Genomic DNA, 19873 nt, shown 5'->3' with positions numbered 1-19873 from the left:
CACGATTCAGCAGGCTCATTCTGCGGCTGGTTTGCCGCTTCCAAAATCCGTAAAAGCCCACTCCACAAGGAAGGTGGGCTCTTTTTGGGCGGCTGCCCGAGGGGTCTCGGCATTACAGCTTTGCCGAGCGGCTACTTGGTCGGGTTCAAACACTTTTGCAAAGTTCTACAAGTTTGATACCCTGGCTGAGGAGGACCATGTGTTTGCTCATTCGGTGCTGCAGAGTCATCCGCACTCTCCCGCCCGTTTGGGAGCTTTGGTATAATCCCCATGGTCCTTACGGAGTCCCCAGCATCCACTAGGACGTTAGAGAAAATAAGATTTTACTTACCGGTAAATCTATTTCTCGTAGTCCGTAGTGGATGCTGGGCGCCCGTCCCAAGTGCGGACTTCTTCTGCAATGCTTGTATATAGTTATTGCTTAAATAAGGGTTACGTTTGGTTGCATCAGGGTTGATCTGATGCTCCGTTGTTGTTCATACTGTTAACTGGGTAAGTTTATCACGAGTTATATGGTGTGATTGGTGTGGCTGGTATGAGTCTTACCCTGGATTCCAAAATCCTTTCCTTGTACTGTCAGCTCTTCCGGGCACAGTTTCCTTAACTGAGATCCAGTCTCTGAGTGCCGCTGCATGGTTCTATTTGCTGTATGTGTATTACTCCAGAGGGCACCCGAGCATTATTCACTTGGGGTGAGTGCCAGTTCTTTTCAAGATATATATATATACAGAAACCTAGGCGCTGTAGTACAGACGTGCAGTGGAAATTATAAAGAACACTCTTTAACCCTTAGAGTAGCAGCTCATAATACAAGATCAGTGTATGGTGTACACATAGATAAAAATAGGTAGTGGAGAAAATAAGCGCTAATGAGTGTAGTAACAATTATAACGGAAATACTCAGGTGGGTGAAATTATGGCCTTGGACACTTATCTGGTAAGTGAGAACTTCCAGCCGATGTTCATCATTTTAAGATTAACATGTAAAAAGAAAAGAACAGCAAACATAGTGTGTATCGTTCATGGATTAAAATTATGTCATTTGCAATATAGGGCAAGAAATTAGGGAACTTGCTTATTCCCAATAAAATGTTATCTGTAGCTTCACAACATAAAATACAGATTTAATGAACAATAACATAAAAACGGCTAGACAACACACGTACAAGATTTAAAATTATAAAAGCTTATCTGTCCATCATAGGAATAGGGAGGTCAGCAACAAACTATCCCAAGGACACAAGATAGCCAAAGATTATGCGTACAGGATAAAAAAGTTCAAACGCTTATCTGTCCATCAAGGGGAGTTCAGCAGCAAACAGTCCCAGACTGTGGTTACTACTCGACCCTGTTTCTAGTCCAGAAACCCAATGGGTCTTTCCGGCCTATACTCAACCTCAAATCACTAAACAAGTTTGTGGGAGTGTACAAGTTTCATATGGAGACGCTGGCATCAATTGTGCTGGCGATGGAACCTGGTGACTATATGGTATCCCTGGATATTCAGGATGCTCCCATATCAGTCCACTCTTCCCTATTCAATATCCGCCTCCCATGCCAATTCGTGGGTGACCAATCAGAGTCCGAAAACTCTGAGTATAAGGTGTAGACCAGCCTTCGAGAGGAAGCCTGTTTTTTCCACAGGGATGCAAGTGGTAAGGTGTCTAAGCAATGAATTGTGTCTGAAGAGGGAGAAAAAAATGCATTATCTGCAAGAATTGGTAAAATTGGTTTCTGCAAAGGTTTAATGATTCAGAGGTCAGAATACTATGGGAAAAGACGAGGAGCAGGTAAGATCATAGAGGAACAGGACCCCAGTGGCCAGCCATGGTGCAGCAAATGAGTCTTTGTGTCCTGGGATGAAGGATGTAGTCTCTAAAATAGGAGGTAGTTGAGAAAGGTCAGGGATAAAGTTCTGTTGGTGCTATCCCAAATAGACAAGAAGAATATTACTGGGTGAGTGTGTGCAGTGTCCGGGTGCTGCGGTCGTGGGAGCCGTAGAAGGAAGGAGTGTGTGGGTATACGAATGCTGTCCGCCTTTATATATTATAGGGAAGGGAGCAACATTCCATTGGAAACACGGGGGGGGGGGGGGGGTTCAGGAGACTACCGGTCACCATACCGACGCTGGGATTCCGGCATCAAGATGGCCGGTGGTGGTGGGGGAATTGGGAATATTCCCTACTAGTCGGCATGCCAACTGTCGGGTTTCTAAAAGGGCGGGGTGTAGGGGAAGGTATTGTAACCACTCCGGTCATATAACTACATCCCCTGTGTTCAGTTAACCCTTAGTAGCATGTTGGAAGTACAGCTGTAGCCTTAGTTGTTGCAGTTGATAGAAAACTGCTGCCACAAATGCCCTGACATTTCTCTTTGAAGCCTAGTTACTAAACAACTTTCTCTAACGTCCTAGTGGATGCTGGGGACTCCGTAAGGACCATGGGGAATAGACGGGCTCCGCAGGAGACTGGGCACTCTAAGAAAGATTTAGTACTACTGGTGTGCACTGGCTCCTCCCTCTATGCCCCTCCTCCAGACCTCAGTTAGAATCTGTGCCCGGAAGGAGCTGGGTGTATTTTAGTGGGCTCTCCTGAGCTTGCTATTAAGAAAGTATTTTAGTTAGTTTTTTTTATTTTCAGAGAACTTCTGCTGGCAACAGACTCTCTGCTACGTGGGACTGAGGGGAGAGAAGCAAACCTACTAACTGTGGCTAGGTTGCGCTTCTTAGGCTACTGGACACCATTAGCTCCAGAGGGATCGAACACAGGAACTTAACCTTGGTCGTCCGTTCCCGGAGCCGCGCCGCCGTCCCCCTCGCAGAGCCAGAAGACAGAAGCCGGCGGGTTGAAGCAAGAAGACGTCAAAATCGGCGGCAGAAGACTCCTGCCTTCATATGAGGTAGCGCACAGCACTGCAGCTGTGCGCCATTGCTCCCATACTAACCCACACACTCCGGTCGCTGTAGGGTGCAGGCCGCAGGGGGGGGGCGCCCTGGGCAGCAATTGAGTACCTCCTGGCAAAAAGCAGCATATATACAGCTGGGCACTGTATATATGCATGAGCCCCCGCCATTATTTTTACACAATCGCGGGACAGAAGCCTGCCGCTGAGGGGGCGGGGCTTCTTCCTCAGCACTCACCAGCGCCATTTTCTCTCCACAGCTGAGAGGAAGCTCTCCAGGCTCTCCCCTGCAGAAGCACGATAAAAGAGGGTGAAAAAGAGGGGGGGGGGGCACATAAATTTGGCGTAAAAACAATATATACAGCAGCTACTGGGTTAACACTAAGTTACTGTGTGATTCCTGGGTCATATAGCGCTGGGGTGTGTGCTGGCATACTCTCTCTCTGTCTCTCCAAAGGGCCTTGTGGGGGAACTGTCTTCAAATAGAGCATCCCCTGTGTGTGTGATGTGTCGGTACGTGTGTGTCGACATGTCTGAGGTAAAAGGCTCCCCTAAGGAGGAGATAGGGCAAATATGTGTGTGAGAGGGTGTCTCCGTCGACAACGCCGACACCTGTTTGGATATGTGTAAGTGCTAAGGTGAATTTATTGCACAAAAGATTAGAGAACAGACAGGAAATCTACCCATGTCTGTCCCTATGGCGCAGAGACCTTCAGAGTCTCACAATGCTCACTATCCAAAATAATAAACACTGATATCGACACGGAGTTTGACTCCAGTGTCGACTACGATAATGCAAAGTTACAGCCAAAATGGCAGAAAAGTATTCAATATATGATTATTGTAATAAAAGATGATTTGCATATCACTGATGACTCATTTGTCCCTGACACAAGGGTACACATGTTTAAGGGGAAGAAAGCTAAGGTAAATTTCCCTCCTTTCATGAGGAAAAAGAGCGGGAATCTCCAGACAAGAGACTGCAGCTTCCCACAAAGAATTCTCAGGCAGTATCCTTTCCCCACTAGGGCCAGGATGTGATGGGAATCTTCCCCTAGGGTGTCACGTTTGCCCAGAAGGTAGCCCTAGCTATTCTCAGGGATCCTGCAGATAGCGTGCACGTTCTGGTACACTACTCAGACCGGCGATTGTGTCGGCATGGGTTTATAGCGCTGGGGTGGCGTGGACAGGTACCTTATCAGCAGAAATTGAGACCCTAGTATGTATATATAATATATATATATGTATATAGAGAGATATGTATATATATTAAAGATGCTGTCTTAAGAGATATATATAATCAAACATGCCCAAAGAGACATGAGTATACTGGGTCCTAGAGTCAAAGCTATGTCGATTTCTGCTTGACGTGTCCTGTAGAATATGCAGATTGTGTGGAGAAGGGTTCTCGGACCTGGTCTCCACGGCTATAGCTGGTAATTCGGATATTTTGCCTTATATTCCTGCACAGCCTAGGAAAGCACGTCATTATCAAATGCAGCTTTTCGGACAAAGAAACAAGAAAGTCAGAGATGCGTCCTTTCTTGCCAGAGGCGGGGCCAGAGGAAAGAAGCTGCACAACACAGCTAGTTCCCAGGAACAGAAGTCCTCCCCGGCCTCTATGAAAATCCACCGCATGTCGCTGGGGCTCCACAGACGGAGCTAGGCCCGGTGGGGGCACGCTTTCGTAAGTTCTGCAACAAGTGGGTTCACTCCCTGTTAGATCCCTGGGCAATAGATATTGTGTCTCAGGGATACAAGCTGGACTTTGAGGAGATGCCTCCTCCCTGACGGCCCTGCCGGCTTCGCCCCACGAGAGGGAAACGGGGTTAACTGCAATTCACAAATTGTAGCTTCAACAGGTGGTGGTCAAGGTTCCCCTCCTTCGACAAGGAGGGGGTTATTATTCGACCATGTGGTAGTCCCGAAACCAGACTGTTCGGTCAGACCCATATTGAATTTAAAATCCCTGAACATATACCTGAAAAGGAACAAGTTCAAGATGGAATCGCTAAGAGCGGTCGTTACAAGCCTGAAAGGGGGAGATTTTATCGTGACTCGGGACATAAAGGAGGCATACCTTCGTGTCCCCATTTATCCACCTCATCAGGCGTACCTCAGAATTGCGGTACGGGATTGTCATTACCAATTTCAGACGTTGCCGTTTGGTCTCTCCACGGCCCCAAGAATATTCACCAAGGTAATGGCGGAAATGATGGTGCTCCTGCGGAAGCAAGGTGTCACTATTATCACGTACTTGGACGATCTCCTCATAAAAGCGAGATCAAGAGAGCAGTGGCTGAACAGCGTATCACTTTCTCTGGAAGTGTAACGGCAACACGGCTGGATTCTATATATTCCAAAGTCGCAGTTGGTTCCTACAGCTCATCTGCCTCTCCTAGGCATGATCCTTGACACAGACCAGAATAGGGTTTATCTCCCGATAGAGAGAGCTCAGGAGCTCGTGACACTGGTCAGGAATCTATTAAAACCAAAACAGGTGTCGGTGCATCACTGCACTCGAGTCCTGGCAGGGATGGTGGCATCATACGAGGCCATTCCTTTCGGCAGGTTCTATGAGAGGACCTTCTAATGGGACTTACTGGACAAAGTGGTCCGGATCACATCTTTAGATGCATCGGTTAATCACCCTATTCCCCCGGGGCCAGGGTGTCTCTCCGGTGGTGGCTGCAGAGTACTCACCTTCTCGAGGGCCGCAGATTCAGCATTCAGGACTGGGTCCTGGTGACCACGGATGCAAGCCTCCGAGGGTGGGGGGCAGTCACTCAGGGAAGAAGTTTCCAAGGGCTATGGTCAAGTCAGGAGACTTGCCTTCACATCAATATCTTGGAACTAAGGGCCATATACAACGCCCTAAGTCAAGCGGAGTCCCTGCTTCGCAACCAATCGGTGCTGTTCCAATCAGACAACATCACCGCAGTGGCTCATGTAAACCGCCAAGGCGGCACAAGGAGCAGGGTGGCGATGGCGGAAGCCACCAGAATTCTTCGATGGGCGGAGAATCAGGTACGAGCACTGTCGGCAGTGTTCATTCCGGGAGTGGACAACTGGGAAGCAGACTTCCTCAGCAGGCACGACCTCCACCCGGGAGAGGGGGGACTTCATCAAGAAGTCTTCGTGCAGATTGTAGGTCGGTGGGAACTGCCACAGGTGGACATGATGGCATCCCGCCTCAACAAAAAGCTACAGAGGTTATTGCGCCAGGTCAAGAGACTCTCAGGCGATAGCTGTAGACGCACTGGTGACACCGTGGATGTTCCAGTCGGTTTATGTGTTTCCTCCTCTTCCTCTCTTACCCAATGTGCTGAGAATCATAAGGAAAAGAGGAGTGAGAACAATACTCATTGTTCCGGATTGGCCAAGAAGGACTTGGTATCCAGAGCTGCAAGAAATGCTCACAGAGGACCCATGGCCTCTACCTCTAGGGCAGGATCTGTTACAGCAGGGACCTTGTATGTTCCAAGACTTACCGCAGCTGCGTTTGACGGCATGGCGGTTGAACGCCGGCTCCTAGTAGAAAAAAGGGATTCCGGATGAGGTTATTCCTACGCTGATAAAGGCTAGGAAGGACGTGACGGCTAAACATTATCACCGTATACGGCGAAAATATGTTGCTGGGTGTGAGGCCAGGAATGCCTCTACAGAGGAATTCCAGCTGGGCCGTTTCCTTCACTTCCTACAGTCGGGAGTGTCTTTGGGCCTAGAATTGGGGTCCATTAAGGTCCAGATTTCGGCCCTATCCATTTTCTTTCATAAAAAACTAGCTTCTCTACCTGAAGTTCAGACGTTTGTAAAGGGAGTGCTGCATATTCAGCCCCCTTTTGTGCCACCAGTGGCACCGTGGGATCTTAACGTGGTGTTGTTTCCTGAAATCTCACTGGTTTGAGCCGCTTAAGACCGTGGAGTTAAAATATCTCACGTGGAAAGTGGTCATGCTATTGGCCTTAGCTTCGGCTAGGCGTGTGTCAGAATTGGCGGCTTTGTCATGTAAAAGCCCCTATCTGGTTTTCCATATGGACAGGGCAGAATTACGGACTCGTCCGCAATTTCTGCCAAAGGTGGTGTCATCTTTTAATTTGAACCAACCTATTGTGGTGCCTGCAGCTACTCGTGACTTGGAGGATTCCAAGTTACTAGATGTAGTCAGGGCTTTGAAGATTTATGTAGCCATAACGGCTGGAGTCAGGAAAACTGACTCGCTGTTAACCTGTATGCATCCAACAAGCTGGGTGCTCCTGCTTCAAAGCAAACTATTGCTCACTGGATCTGTAACACGATTCAGCAGGCTCATTCTGCGGCTGGTTTGCCGCCTCCAAAATCAGTAAAAGCCCATTCCACAAGGAAGGTGGGCTCTTTTTGGGCGGCTGCCCGAGGGGTCTCGGCATTACAGCTTTGCCGAGCGGCTACTTGGTCGGGTTCAAACACTTTTGCAAAGTTCTACAAGTTTGATACCCTGGCTGAGGAGGACCTTGTGTTTGCTCATTCGGTGCTGCAGAGTCATCCGCACTCTCCCGCCTGTTTGGGAGCTTTGGTATAATCCCCATGGTCCTTACGGAGTCCCCAGCATCCACTATGACGTTAGAGAAAATAAGATTTTACTCACCGGTAAATCTATTTCTCGTAGTCCGTAGTGGATGCTGGGCGCCCGTCCCAAGTGCGGACTTCTTTTGCAATACTTGTATATAGTTATTGCTTAAATAAGGGTTATGTTATGGTTGCATCAGGTTTGTTTGATGCTCTGTTGTTGTTCATACTGTTGACTGGGTATGTTATCACGAGTTATACGGTGTGATTGGTGTGGCTGGTATGAGTCTTACCCTGGATTCCAAAATCCTTTCCTTGTAATGTCAGCTCTTCCGGGCACAGTTTCCTTAACTGAGGTCTGGAGGAGGGACATAGAGGGAGGAGCCAGTGCACACCAGTAGTAGTAAATCTTTCTTAGAGTGCCCAGTCTACTGTGGAGCCCGTCTATTCCCCATGGTCCTTAGAGTCCCCAGCATCCACTACGGACTACGAGAAATAGATTTACCGGTGAGTAAAATCTAATTTTCTGGTCATCGGTAGGATCTGTAAGGGTATTTTGATCCCATTCTGATGTACAATTCACTTAAAAAGAAAGTCATTGGTATTCCTTTTTACCTGAGCTTTTCTGTTAAGGGCTTAAGATTCTTTCTGTAATGTCAGCAGTCAGATAAAAAAAAAAATTAGGGATTGTTTCATGCGTTCTATATAATATAATAAAAGTCCATGTTAGAGCAGTTTTCACTAGGAGTGCCCTTCCCACTGTTCTGCCAAATGGTCCTTGTGTTTGACAGTGCACATGTACTAATGCAGTTTTATTTCCCTAGTTTCAAAAAGAAAGATGCTGATTTGCTTCATGCGCAACAGCGCAATAAGGACCTGGAGGCCCTGCATTTCCGGAGTGAGGCAGAACTGAGTGCAGCCCTTGATCAGAAGCGAACTCTGGAAGCTGAACTGGCTGATCTACGTGCCCAGCTTGCTAAGGTATATTGTGACACTGCTCTTCTCACATCAGTCTGTGTATCTGCCATCTGTCATTATAGTTTCTGATGGGCCACCTGTGTTTATGTATGTTCTACAGCAGTGGAATGCGTCAGGCTGCTCCTTTATATGTAAGGAAATGTAAGAATCCTAATGTGTACCTTTTCTTCATATATTAGTTTGAGCAACAGGCATTTTATTTTTTTAAAGGAATTTTTATTATGTGTCTTAGCCTAACATGTTTCTAAAAGCAACCCACATCCCTACTTAGTTGCTATTGTTTTGTTTTCTATTAGCCCCTATTAAATGTTTTCTATGGTTGTCCCTGCCTTGTGCTCAAGCTTTCATCGCAAATGGACGTGGGGCTAGTATGCTGCCATGGTAACCAGGCATCACACAGTGGAACCACCAGATAAATCTTTTAAATTGGTTACTGACTGGTTCAAGTAAATTGATCTGGAGATGTGATAGTTGTTCTGTATGTGAGGCAAGCTCTGGGTCTACTTACACACAGATGATCTCTCCCATAGCTAGTCTAGTGGTAGGATTTGTCCATACATTTGCACCCAGTCACTTCCATGTCAATGTTTTGATGTTCCTCTACATAAGTAAAGAAACCTCCATTAAAATACATATATTTACTAATCCCTTTGAAATGATAGTTCATGTTTTGAATGTCTTGAAAGTAATAGGTCTATGAACTGAAATATTTTTACTTGCCTATGATAACAAAGGTACCCTAGGTGTCATGTAAATGGAGAGAGATTTAAGGCAGAAAAAGGGTTAAGCTTGGAACTGCTTTCCTGCTGCATTTTACTAAGGTCTTGCAGAAGTGGCCTTGTGGAGCCTTGAGCTCATTTCTTGGTCTTATTGTGACGTTTTGGTTATTCATTGTTTCATTGCTTAAAGCTGATAAAGGTAATCCTATAATAAAAGTACTTGTGTAATGACGTGATGCTGTAATGAGGTCATTTATTGGCAATATGTTGGCATACCATTACTGTACTCACAGAAACCTTCCAGGATGGCTCGCATAGGCGTGCTGCACTGTTGGCTTGTGAAGAGTCACAACACTGCTGAATTTACCGAAATGTTGCTGGGTATTTTTGTAGAGAACTTTCTTTTAATGTTTCCTCTATGCTGTATTAATGGTTATGGAGGAGACACCCAGCATAGGGCATGTGTTTAATAGGAAACCGACAACAGGTAGCTGCTGTTACTATGACCAAACTGTTAGAGTTGCATTTTGCCCCGTATGAGCAGACCACGTTGTATATGTTGCGATTACCAGGATTCTTTTTATTACGTCCTCAAGCCAAATGACTTTTATATCCATTTAGCCACAGTTTTGCGTTTTTTGATCTCTTGTTTGCAGTTAATGAACATTACGAAAATCTATTGCTAAACTTTCGACCTGTAAAGTTCACACGATTACTGATGTGCCCTGTTGTTTGTACTTTTTTTTTTTAATAAAGTAATTTTTATTCAGTAGTCTGGAGAATAAGGTACAGACATTGCAGAGCATTATCATAGCACAAACAGTACAACCAATCATCTTGAATCAAAGCCATGTTTTAAACGAAGCTTACAACAATGAGATATCAGTACAACTTCAAAAAGAAATACACAAGGATCTCCCATTGTTCAGACCTTTAGGATCTGCAAAATCCGTAGCCAACTATATTAGTCTTCATTACCTTTTATATTTACACCCGTAACCTAAACAGTAAGAAAAATAACAAACAAACAAAAAAAAAAGGGGGGGGGGGGGAGGCGCAGAGTGAGAAGGAGCCATCCGATTCAGGACTCCATTAGTCATGCACATAAGTAGGTGGACACGCAGGGCCCAACCGCCAACATCTCAGTATACATCAGTTAAAGTAATTTATTGATATGCTTGCACTTCAGTGCCCACTATATTTGGTGAACCAGATGAGAATGGGAGGAGTCTAGCCATGGAGACCAAACCCTTTCAAACTTAGCTGATGCGTTTTGTTTCATATAAACATATCTTTCCTTAATTATTGTGTCGTTAATTAAGGTCTTAAGTGCAGATATTAACGGGCCTTTAGGGGCCATCCACATCCTTGCAATGCAAACCTTAGCCAAGGCACATACATTTAGAGCATAGAGACCCGTTGAAACAGACACAGGAGCAAAACATCCCATTCCCAAAATACAGAATTGTGGGGTAAGCAGTCCGCCAGGCACTCCCGTACTCTCCAGGATTGACCCGACCAGAACACCCTCAACCTCGGGCAATCCCACACTAGATGCCAGAATGTTCCCACCGCCCCTCCACACTTAGGACAAAGGCCAGATCTGCCCGTCCCAAACGTAGCCAGCCTAGCTGGAGTCATATATGTTCTGTGTAAAATGAAGAATTGAATCTGCTGATATCTAAGGGACTTGGTAACCTTGGCAGGGTATTCCAAAGCGAGGACCCAGTCCTCCTCAGTTATTAGACCCAAATCCTTCTCCCACTTTCCACGGAGACGTGTCATAGGGTCCGTATGGAGCTTGGTAAGAAGATATCCATACGCAAGGGAGACCATCTTAGCCCGACCCAAAGTGATCACAAAAGTCTTGATGGGGAATGGGAGGATTCGTGGGGGTGATTCAGCAAATTGGGACTGGAGGGCGTGATGAAGCTGGAGGTATCTGAAGAAGTAAGAATTGGGTAGGTCACACATCTCTCAGTTGTTGAAAGGATTTAAGTGCATTATCTAGATAAAGTTGAGAGATAGAAATCACCGATCTAGGGGCCCATACCTCCCGCCCCTCAAGTGCATGCAATTCAGGGAGCCAGTCAGAATACCACAAGGGGGTATCCGGGTCCAGGCCATCGTACCTCAAGAGGTCTCTCAGGGCCCGCCAAATCTTTAGGGCCTGAAAAATGATAGGGGGAAGAAACCTAGCTATGCTCCCACTCAGTAACACCTGCATAGGAGAGAGGTAGGGAAAGTAACAACGAATAAACTCACAATGCAAAGAGTCAGCCCCAGAGTTTTGTGCCCATACAGCGATATGAGTCAGCTGAGCAGCGAAGTAATACATCTGAAAGTTAGGTAGAGCCAGGCCGCCGTCAGATTGCTGTCTGGTAAGGGTATTTAGCTGTATCCTAGGTCGTTTATTAGCCCAGATCAGTGAGGATAGAACGCTATTCAATTTCCTAAAGAATATTGGATAAATATACACCGGGGACTGGAGAATAATATATAAGAGTTTGGGCAGTATAATCATTTTAATGAGATTAACCCTGCCAGACACCGTCAGTGGAAGCTTACACCAAGTCTTGGATTTGCCCGTGACCCACTGCATGGTCGGGTCCAGATTCAGAGGGACAAAATCAGAAGGGTCGTTAGTTATTTGGATTCCAAGGTACTTAAATTGTACCGTCCAACATAATGGCAGGGGGATTTTGGAAGCAGTAGGAGGGGGGCTTATGACTGGCATAATGTATGATTTAGGCCAGTTAATTCTAAGACCCGAATGATCTCCAAAGTTCTCTATCACACGCAACAGGGTGGGCATTGACTTGGTGTAATCCTGCAAAAACAACAACATGTCATCGGCATAAAGAGCTATTCTATCCTCACGTGAACCTGTACAAATTCCCACAATATCTGGGTGCGATCTTATCAAGCAGGCCAGGGGCTCGATGGCCAAGGCAAACAGCGTAGGGGACAGGGGGCAGCCCTGTCTAGTACCTCGGGTCAATTGAAAAGATGGGGATACATAACCGTTCACCAAGATCCTGGCACTCGGATGTTGATACAGTAGTTTAATCCATTTTATAAAATTGGGTCCAAAGCCCATACAAGCCATCACCTCCCATAAATAAGCCCATTCAATGCTGTCAAAGGCCTTGGCCGCGTCTAACGAGACCACAGCCGAGACAGAAGGGGAGTCGTGTGGGAGTTGCAAAATGGTATGCAGTCTACGTAAATTGATAGACGTGGACTTTCCTGGCATGAAGCCGGTCTGGTCCGGGTGAATGAGGGAGGTTATCACTGTGTTGAGCCGTACTGCCAATATCTTTGCCAGGATCTTAGCATCGGTGGGAATCAGGGATATCGGTCTATAGGAGTCCGGAGATCTAGGGTCCTTACCGGGTTTTGGGATCACTATTATAACTGCCTCTGACATGGAGGGAGGGAGTTCGTTATTGGCAAATATATCTAAGTACAGGGCATGAAGCCTGGGGCCAAAGAAATCAACATGATTTTTGTATACCTCGGAGGGAATTCCGTCACATCCCGGAGCCTTGCCATTAGGGGACATACCAATGGCCGCAGTCACCTCCTCGAGCGTCAAAGGCGCCTCCAGCAGCTCACAGGCTTCAGAGGAGAGTGCGGGCAGCGGAACACCCCCCATGTAATATGAAAGATCTGAAGTAGAGCACTGCAACTGTGAATTATAAACCTCAGAGAAGTAAGATCAGAATAACAGCGCAATGTCCGGTGTGGTGTCGACAAGAGCCATCCGCCCCGGACATTTGGGTGATCGTGGTCCCAGGACGATCGTAATGTATAAGACGGGCCAGGAGGCCCCCCGTCCTATCAGCCTGCATATATATATTAGTAGCTTTAAAAAGGAGGGAACGAGAGTTTTTATCAGACAGGTGGGCCAACCAAGCTGACTGAGCCACCAGCCATCGTGTCTGTCGCGGGGGCGCCGTCAGACAGATATTGGGACTCTAGGTCCCTAGCGTCCCTTTCAAGGGCCTGTTCTCTCTCCCTAGAGGACATTTTATGAGCCGCTATTCGTCCAATATATGAACCTCTCAAGAACGCCTTAAACGAATCCCAGACTACTGTACCCGGGGCAGACCCTACATTGTCGTTAAAGTAACCCTCCCACTGAGTCTCCAAGTCACCGCAGTCCCCCAGCTGGGTCAGCCAAGAGGGGTGCAGTTTCCAATAGGAGTGCCCCCTCTGACTTTCCACAGCAAGAGTCATCATCAGAGAGGAGTGGTCAGAGACCCCTCGAGCCTCGTAGTGGACGTCAATAATCCCAGGGACGAGGGCGGGGGACACCAACATCAGGTCAATCCTGGAGAAGGAGCCGTGAGTGCTGGAAAAACAGGAGAACTGACGGACCGCAGGGTGACTAAGCCGCCACACATCTACCCACTGCAAACTATTCAAAAAATCCGCAAACTTGGTAGGACCACCTCCCACCAGCGCAGCCTGTGGGGAGTGCCATCGGTCCATAGACAAATCCAGGACGTTATTAAAATCTCCCAAGCAAATCACTGGGGTGGTAGGGGAAGGAGCTATGAAGGACGCAGCTTGTTGCAGCACAGTGTATGAGAAAGGAGGGGGGACATACACCGCTAAAATGTAATAGGGCTGGGAGTTCAGCTTACATTCTATAAATACATATCTTCCATACGGGTCAGTTTTAATCGATAACTCGAATTGCACTGTCTTTTTAATCAGAACGGAGACACCCCTAGAAAAGGAGGAGTGAGAGGCATGGTAAGCCCAGCCCACCCAGGCCCGTCGTAAGGACAGCAACCTATGTCCCTCCAAGTGGGTCTCACTGAGGCATGCAATATCCGGGTCATATTTAGAATCAAAGAACGTTTGATTTTGTTATTCAGACCTCGAACATTCCATGCCAGTATTTTCAGATTAATCATGGCCCCCTATAAGCTCTATACACCTCCCGGATGGACCTCTCCCAAAATACATCTTGAGAATAAGCATTATCAATACCAGCAAAACATGACGTATATGAGCCCTGCGTTGTAAGCCATAGCATCTGAAATATGAAACATCCTTGCCTCAGAAAATACTTAAATAAGAAAAATAACAAACTAAAAAAAAAAAAAAACCCCCAAAAACAGCAGAAGGAGGCGCAACTAGCAGCTTCCCAATTAACCATTCCCTCCCCGTACACCACCCCGAACTCCGGTATACTTATATCCCGAACAATCAACCCAAACTACAAAGCGCTAGGAAGGCCTAGATTCTCAGCTGAACCTCTAACCCTCTCTAACCAACACCACTTGGACGTAAAAGTCTTGAGCCACCAATGCAAAGAAGGGGGGCTCCCCGAACTGTGATCAAGCCTCCGGTAGACCAGGCCCCGGGATTTTCCACATAGGAGATCAGTCTGGAGCCAGTTGTCGAGCACCCGGTGCAAATCTGTCCAACCATTGGGCCGCCTCTCTAGGGGAGTTAAAAAACTTGGTCTCCCCATCCGCCACAACCTGGAGCCTTGAGGGAAACAACATGGAGTATGAAATGTTGAGGTCTCGCAGCCGTCGTTTAATGGGCATAAACTGGGCTCGGTCCTTCTGGACGTCTGCGGCAAAGTCCGGGAAGGCCGATACCTTGACTCCATTGCGGACCAACGGGCCCTTCGTGCGACCTAAGCGGAGAACCGAGTCACGGTCCTTATAGTGCAGGAATTTAGCGATGAAGGTGCGAGGAGGGGCACCAGGAGGTAGCGGCCGAGATGGTATCCTATGTGCTCGCTCCACCGTGAAATGGGCCGTAAAGGACTCAGCGCCATACATCTCCTTAAGCCAGGATTCGAGGAAGTCCTCCGGCTGCGAACTTTCTTCTCTTTCAGGCAGGCCTACAAATCTGACGTTGTTTCTACGCAGCCGTCCCTCCATGTCTAAGAGCTTGGTCTGAAGGGAGGAAACCTGCTGGGTCACCGTGGATACGGACTGCTTAAGGGGGCCACATAAATCTTCCAGATTGGAGACCCGTGTCTCCGCCTCACCCACTCTCTCTCGGATACGTTGAACATCTTGGCGGAGCAAGGAGAGATCGCACTGCACCTTCTCCATCTTATCGGAGAGACGTTGTTCACTGCCAGCTATAGCCTCCAGCACTTGTTGAATAGACGGCGCCCCCGCTGCCTCCGGGGAATTAACCGCTGACTCGGGAGGGGAGGTCGAGTGTGTTGGAGAGGCTTCATGAGAAGGAGCCGGTGCAGCCCTGGGATTGGGTTGTCTGGTAAATCTTTCTAGTTGGGCCGCGGCCGCACTCTGGCCGCCCTTAACCATATTGGACAGGAGCAGTCACACTCACCCCACAGTAGGGCTACAGTATAGGATTGTAATTAGAAGGCGGCTGCAGCAAGGTTGCGTACAATCAGTGGCGGGAACCAACCGTGTCCGGTTTGTATGTCAGAGTAACAAAGTAGGATAATGGTACGCAGTACACTGTAGGATATTAGTGCAGCACAGCAGTGTAGTCAGATCCAATCTATGTGCAGCTCCTGTGTGATATAATGGAAGGGCCGTGCAATGTAAATAGCTGACTTTGTCTCCAATCTCAGGTGGGTATTAGCACAGTCATTAGGAGAGTAATAATAGGAGAGGTCTGTATGCAGTAAAGACCCTGTGTGCAGAGACAGTTCACAGGGCACAACATATGAATGCAGCACTTCCAAGCATGGAGGTCAGCCCAGAGCAGTGGGGCCTTCTGTATAGCTTCTCCCAAAATGGCCGCAGTGTCCCTTCCCCTTCCCCAGGAGTACCTGCTTCCTATGCTTCTCCGGGTGTTAGGGCTCCGGGCCGCAGCCTGTCAGGGAGAGGAGAGGCAGCTTCCACCTCCCAGTCGTCCCAGGGTGCTTGTTGGCAGTGACAGCCCGCCGCCCGAGCTCCGGGCGTTCCGCGGCCGAGGGCGCCGAAATTGAGGCCGGGGATCCGGAGGAGGCCCAGGCCGCAGGGCAGGAAGTCAGCCGGCGCCGTCCCACGAGTCCCGGAGACCGCAAGAAAGGATGCCCGCCGGCGCCCAGCAGTATGAGGGAGGTATGTAGCCCGGGCAGGGACACCAGAGGGGTCAGGATGGGTGAAAGGATGGGTTTATTCGGGGAGCTCCCGAGATCCGCTCCCTACTCCGTTGCTGCCGTGGCCACGCCCCCCGTTGTTTGTACTTTTAGTAAAGATTATATTTGCCAGTAATGGCTGTAATTGTATGTACATGGAGTGTTTACATTGTATGCTGTGAGGACCTTATGTGTTATTGTATGAATTTACTTCTTGTGCATCAATGGGTTAAATGCTTATACCATGTTTCAAAATAATTTTGGCAATCTAGCCAACCCTGACCTTGAAGCTTTCTCTCCTAAACTTTACACTAAGAATTCTTGTCACTTTTCTCTAACGTCCTAGAGGATGCTGGGGACTCCGTAAGGACCATGGGGATAGACGGGCTCCGCAGGAGACATGGCACTTTAAGAAAGACTTTGGATCTGGGTGTGCACTGGCTCCTCCCTCTATGCCCCTCCTCCAGACCTCCGTTTGATACTGTGCCCAGTGGAGACTTGGTGCTTTCAGGGAGCTCTCCTGAGTTTCCTGTTAAAGTATTTTAGTTAGGTTTTTTATTTTCAGGGAGCCTGCTGGCAACAGACTCCCTGCATCGAGGGACTGAGGAGAGAGAAACAGACCTACTTCTCTGAGTTTCAAAGCTCTGTTTCTTAGGCTACTGGACACCATTAGCTCCAGAGGGATTGGTACGCAGGTCTCACCCTCGGCGTACGTCCCAGAGCCGCGCCGCCGTCCTCCTCGCAGAGCCGGAAGATAGAAGCCGGGTGAGTATGAGAAGAAAAGAAGACTTCAGAGGCGGCAGAAGACATCTTGATCTTCATAGAGGTAACGCACAGCGGTGAAGCTGTGCGCCATTGCTCCCATTCACCTCATACACTTTGGTCACTGTAAGGGTGCAGGGCGCAGGGGGGTGCCCTGGGCAGCAATAAAAACCTCTCTAATGGCAAAAGTACATATATACATGTACAACTGGGCACTGTACATGTATATAAAGAGCCCCCGCCATGTTTTTGAGAATTTTGAGCGGGACAGAAGCCCGCCGCCGAGGTGGCGGGGCTTCTCCCTCAGCACGCACCAGCGCCATTTTCTCCACAGCACAGCGCTGAGAGGAAGCTCCCCGGACTCTCCCCTGCTTACTGACGGTGACAGTGGGTTTTTCAAGAGGGGGGGGGGGGGGGGGCACATAATTGGCGCATATACTTTCATAACAGCGCTTCTGGGTGAACATTCTGTGTTTTTTCCTGGGTCATATAGCGCTGGGGTGTGTGCTGGCATACTCTTTCTCTGTCTCTCCAAAGGGCCTGGTGGGGAACCTGTCTTCAGAAAAGAGCTTCCCTGTGTGTGTGGGGTGTGTCGGTACGCGTGTGTCGACATGTATGAGGTTGAAGGCTCACCTAAGGAGGAGGGGGGAGTGTATGAATGTAAGGTCTCCGTCGGCAGCGCCGACACCTGACTGGATGGATATGTGGAATGTCTTAAGTGCTAATGTAAATTTATTGCACAAAAGATTAGACAAAGCCGAGGCTAGGGAACAGTCAGGAAGTCAAACCATGTTTGTCCCATTGTCGCCGGGACCTTCGGGGTCTCAGAAGCGCACACTATCCCAAATAATTGACACAGATACCGACACGGATTCAGACTCCAGTGTCGACTACGATGATGCAAAATTACAGCCAAGAGTGGCTAAATGTATTCGATATATGATTATTGCAATAAAAGAGGTTTTGCATATCACTGAGGAACCCCCTGTCCCTGACACGAGGGTACACATGTATAAAGGGAAAAAGCCTGAGGTCACCTTTCCATCCTCACATGAGCTGAACGAATTATGCGAAAAAGCTTGGGAAACCCCAGACAAAAGACTGCAGGTTCCCAAAAGGATTCTTATGGCGTATCCTTTCCCGCAAAAGGACAGAAAACGGTGGGAATCCTCTCCTAGGGTAGACAAAGCATTGACGCGCTTATCAAAAAAGATAGCGCTGCCATCCCAAGATACGGCTACCCTCAAGGATCCTGCTGACCGCAAGCAGGAGGTTACCATGAAGTCCATTTACACACATTCTGGTGCAATACTCAGACCGGCAATTGCGTCGGCCTGGGTTTGTAGTGCTGTAGCAGCATGGACAGATTCCTTATCAGCAAAAATTGAGACCCTTGATAAGGATACCATTTTAATGACCCTAGGGCGTATAAAAAATGCTGTTATATATGAGGGATGCTCAAAGAGACATTTGTTTACTGAGTTCCAGAATAAACGCTATGTCTGTTTCTGCTAGGCGAGTCTTATGGACCCGACAGTGGACGGGTGATGCCGACTCGAAGAAGCATATGGAGTTGTTACCTTACAAAGGTGAGGAATTATTTGGAGAAGGGCTCTCTGACCTCGTCTCCACAGCTATGGCAGGTAAATCAAATTTTTTGCCTTATGTTCCCTCACAGCCTAAGAAAGCGCCTCATTATCAAATGCAGTCCTTTCGTTCAAATAAAAACAAAAAAGTACATGGATCGTCCTTTCTCTGACGTCCTAGTGGATGCTGGGGACTCCGTAAGGACCATGGGGAATAGACGGCTCCGCAGGAGACTGGGCACATCTAAAGAAAGCTTTAGGACTATCTGGTGTGCACTGGCTCCTCCCCCTATGACCCTCCTCCAAGCCTCAGATTTCTGTGCCCGGCTGAGCTGGATGCACACTAGAGGCTCTCCTGAGCTCCTAGGAAGAAAGTATATGTTAGGTTTTTTATTTTCAGTGAGACCTGCTGGCAACAGGCTCACTGCACCGAGGGACTAAGGGGAGAAGAAGCGAACCTACCTAAGTGGTGGTAGCTTGGGCTTCTTAGGCTACTGGACACCATTAGCTCCAGAGGGATCGAACACAGGACCCGACCTCGTCGTCCGTTCCCGGAGCCGCGCCGCCGTCCCCCTTACAGAGCCAGAAGCAAGAAGGTGGTCCGGAAAATCGGCGGCTGAAGACTTCTGTCTTCTCCAAGGTAGCGCACAGCACTGCAGCTGTGCGCCGTTGCTCCTCATGCACACCACACACTGCGGTCACTGATGGGTGCAGGGCGCTAGGGGGGGGCGCCCTGAGCAGCAATATTAACACCTTGGCTGGCGAACTGACACCATATATAGCCCCAGGGGCTATATAGGTGTTTATTTACCCCTGCCAGAACTTTTACAATAGCGGGAGAAAGCCTGCCGAAAAAGGGGCGGAGCCATCTCCCTCAGCACACTGGCGCCATTTTCCCTCACAGCTCTGCTGGAGGGATCGCTCCCAGGCTCTCCCCTGCAGTCCTGCACTACAGAAAAGGGTTAAAAAGAGAGGGGGGCACAAATTAGGCGCAATATATATATATATATATATATATATATATATATATACATATATATATATATATAATGCAGCTATAAGGGAAAACACTCTCTATAGGTGATATCCCTGTGATATATAGCGCTCTGGTGTGTGCTGGCATACTCTCCCTCTGTCTCCCCAAAGGGCTTTGTGGGGTCCTGTCCTCTGTCAGGGCATTCCCTGTGTGTGTGCTGTGTGTCGGTACTGCTGTGTCGACATGTATGATGAGGATAATGATGTGGAGGCGGAGCAAATGCCTGTGAATGGGATGTCACCCCCTGCGGGGTCGACACCGGTGTGGATGG

General features: G+C 48.2%; 1 protein-coding gene across 1 annotated transcript in view; it reads left to right on the top strand.

Moving 5' to 3' along the window:
- The window catches only part of LMNB2 (lamin B2), a 212486-nt gene that overhangs the window by 86982 nt on the left and 105631 nt on the right, over window positions 1-19873 (top strand). Inside the window, exon 3 of the mRNA XM_063920085.1 lies at window positions 8271-8427. Coding sequence (XP_063776155.1) covers window positions 8271-8427 — 157 coding nt within the window. The remainder of the gene's footprint in view (window positions 1-8270; window positions 8428-19873) is intronic.

The sequence above is a fragment of the Pseudophryne corroboree genome, chromosome 1, assembly GCF_028390025.1.
Source record: "Pseudophryne corroboree isolate aPseCor3 chromosome 1, aPseCor3.hap2, whole genome shotgun sequence".
Lineage (NCBI taxonomy): Eukaryota > Metazoa > Chordata > Amphibia > Anura > Myobatrachidae > Pseudophryne > Pseudophryne corroboree.
This window is presented reverse-complemented; position numbering and strand designations above follow the sequence as displayed.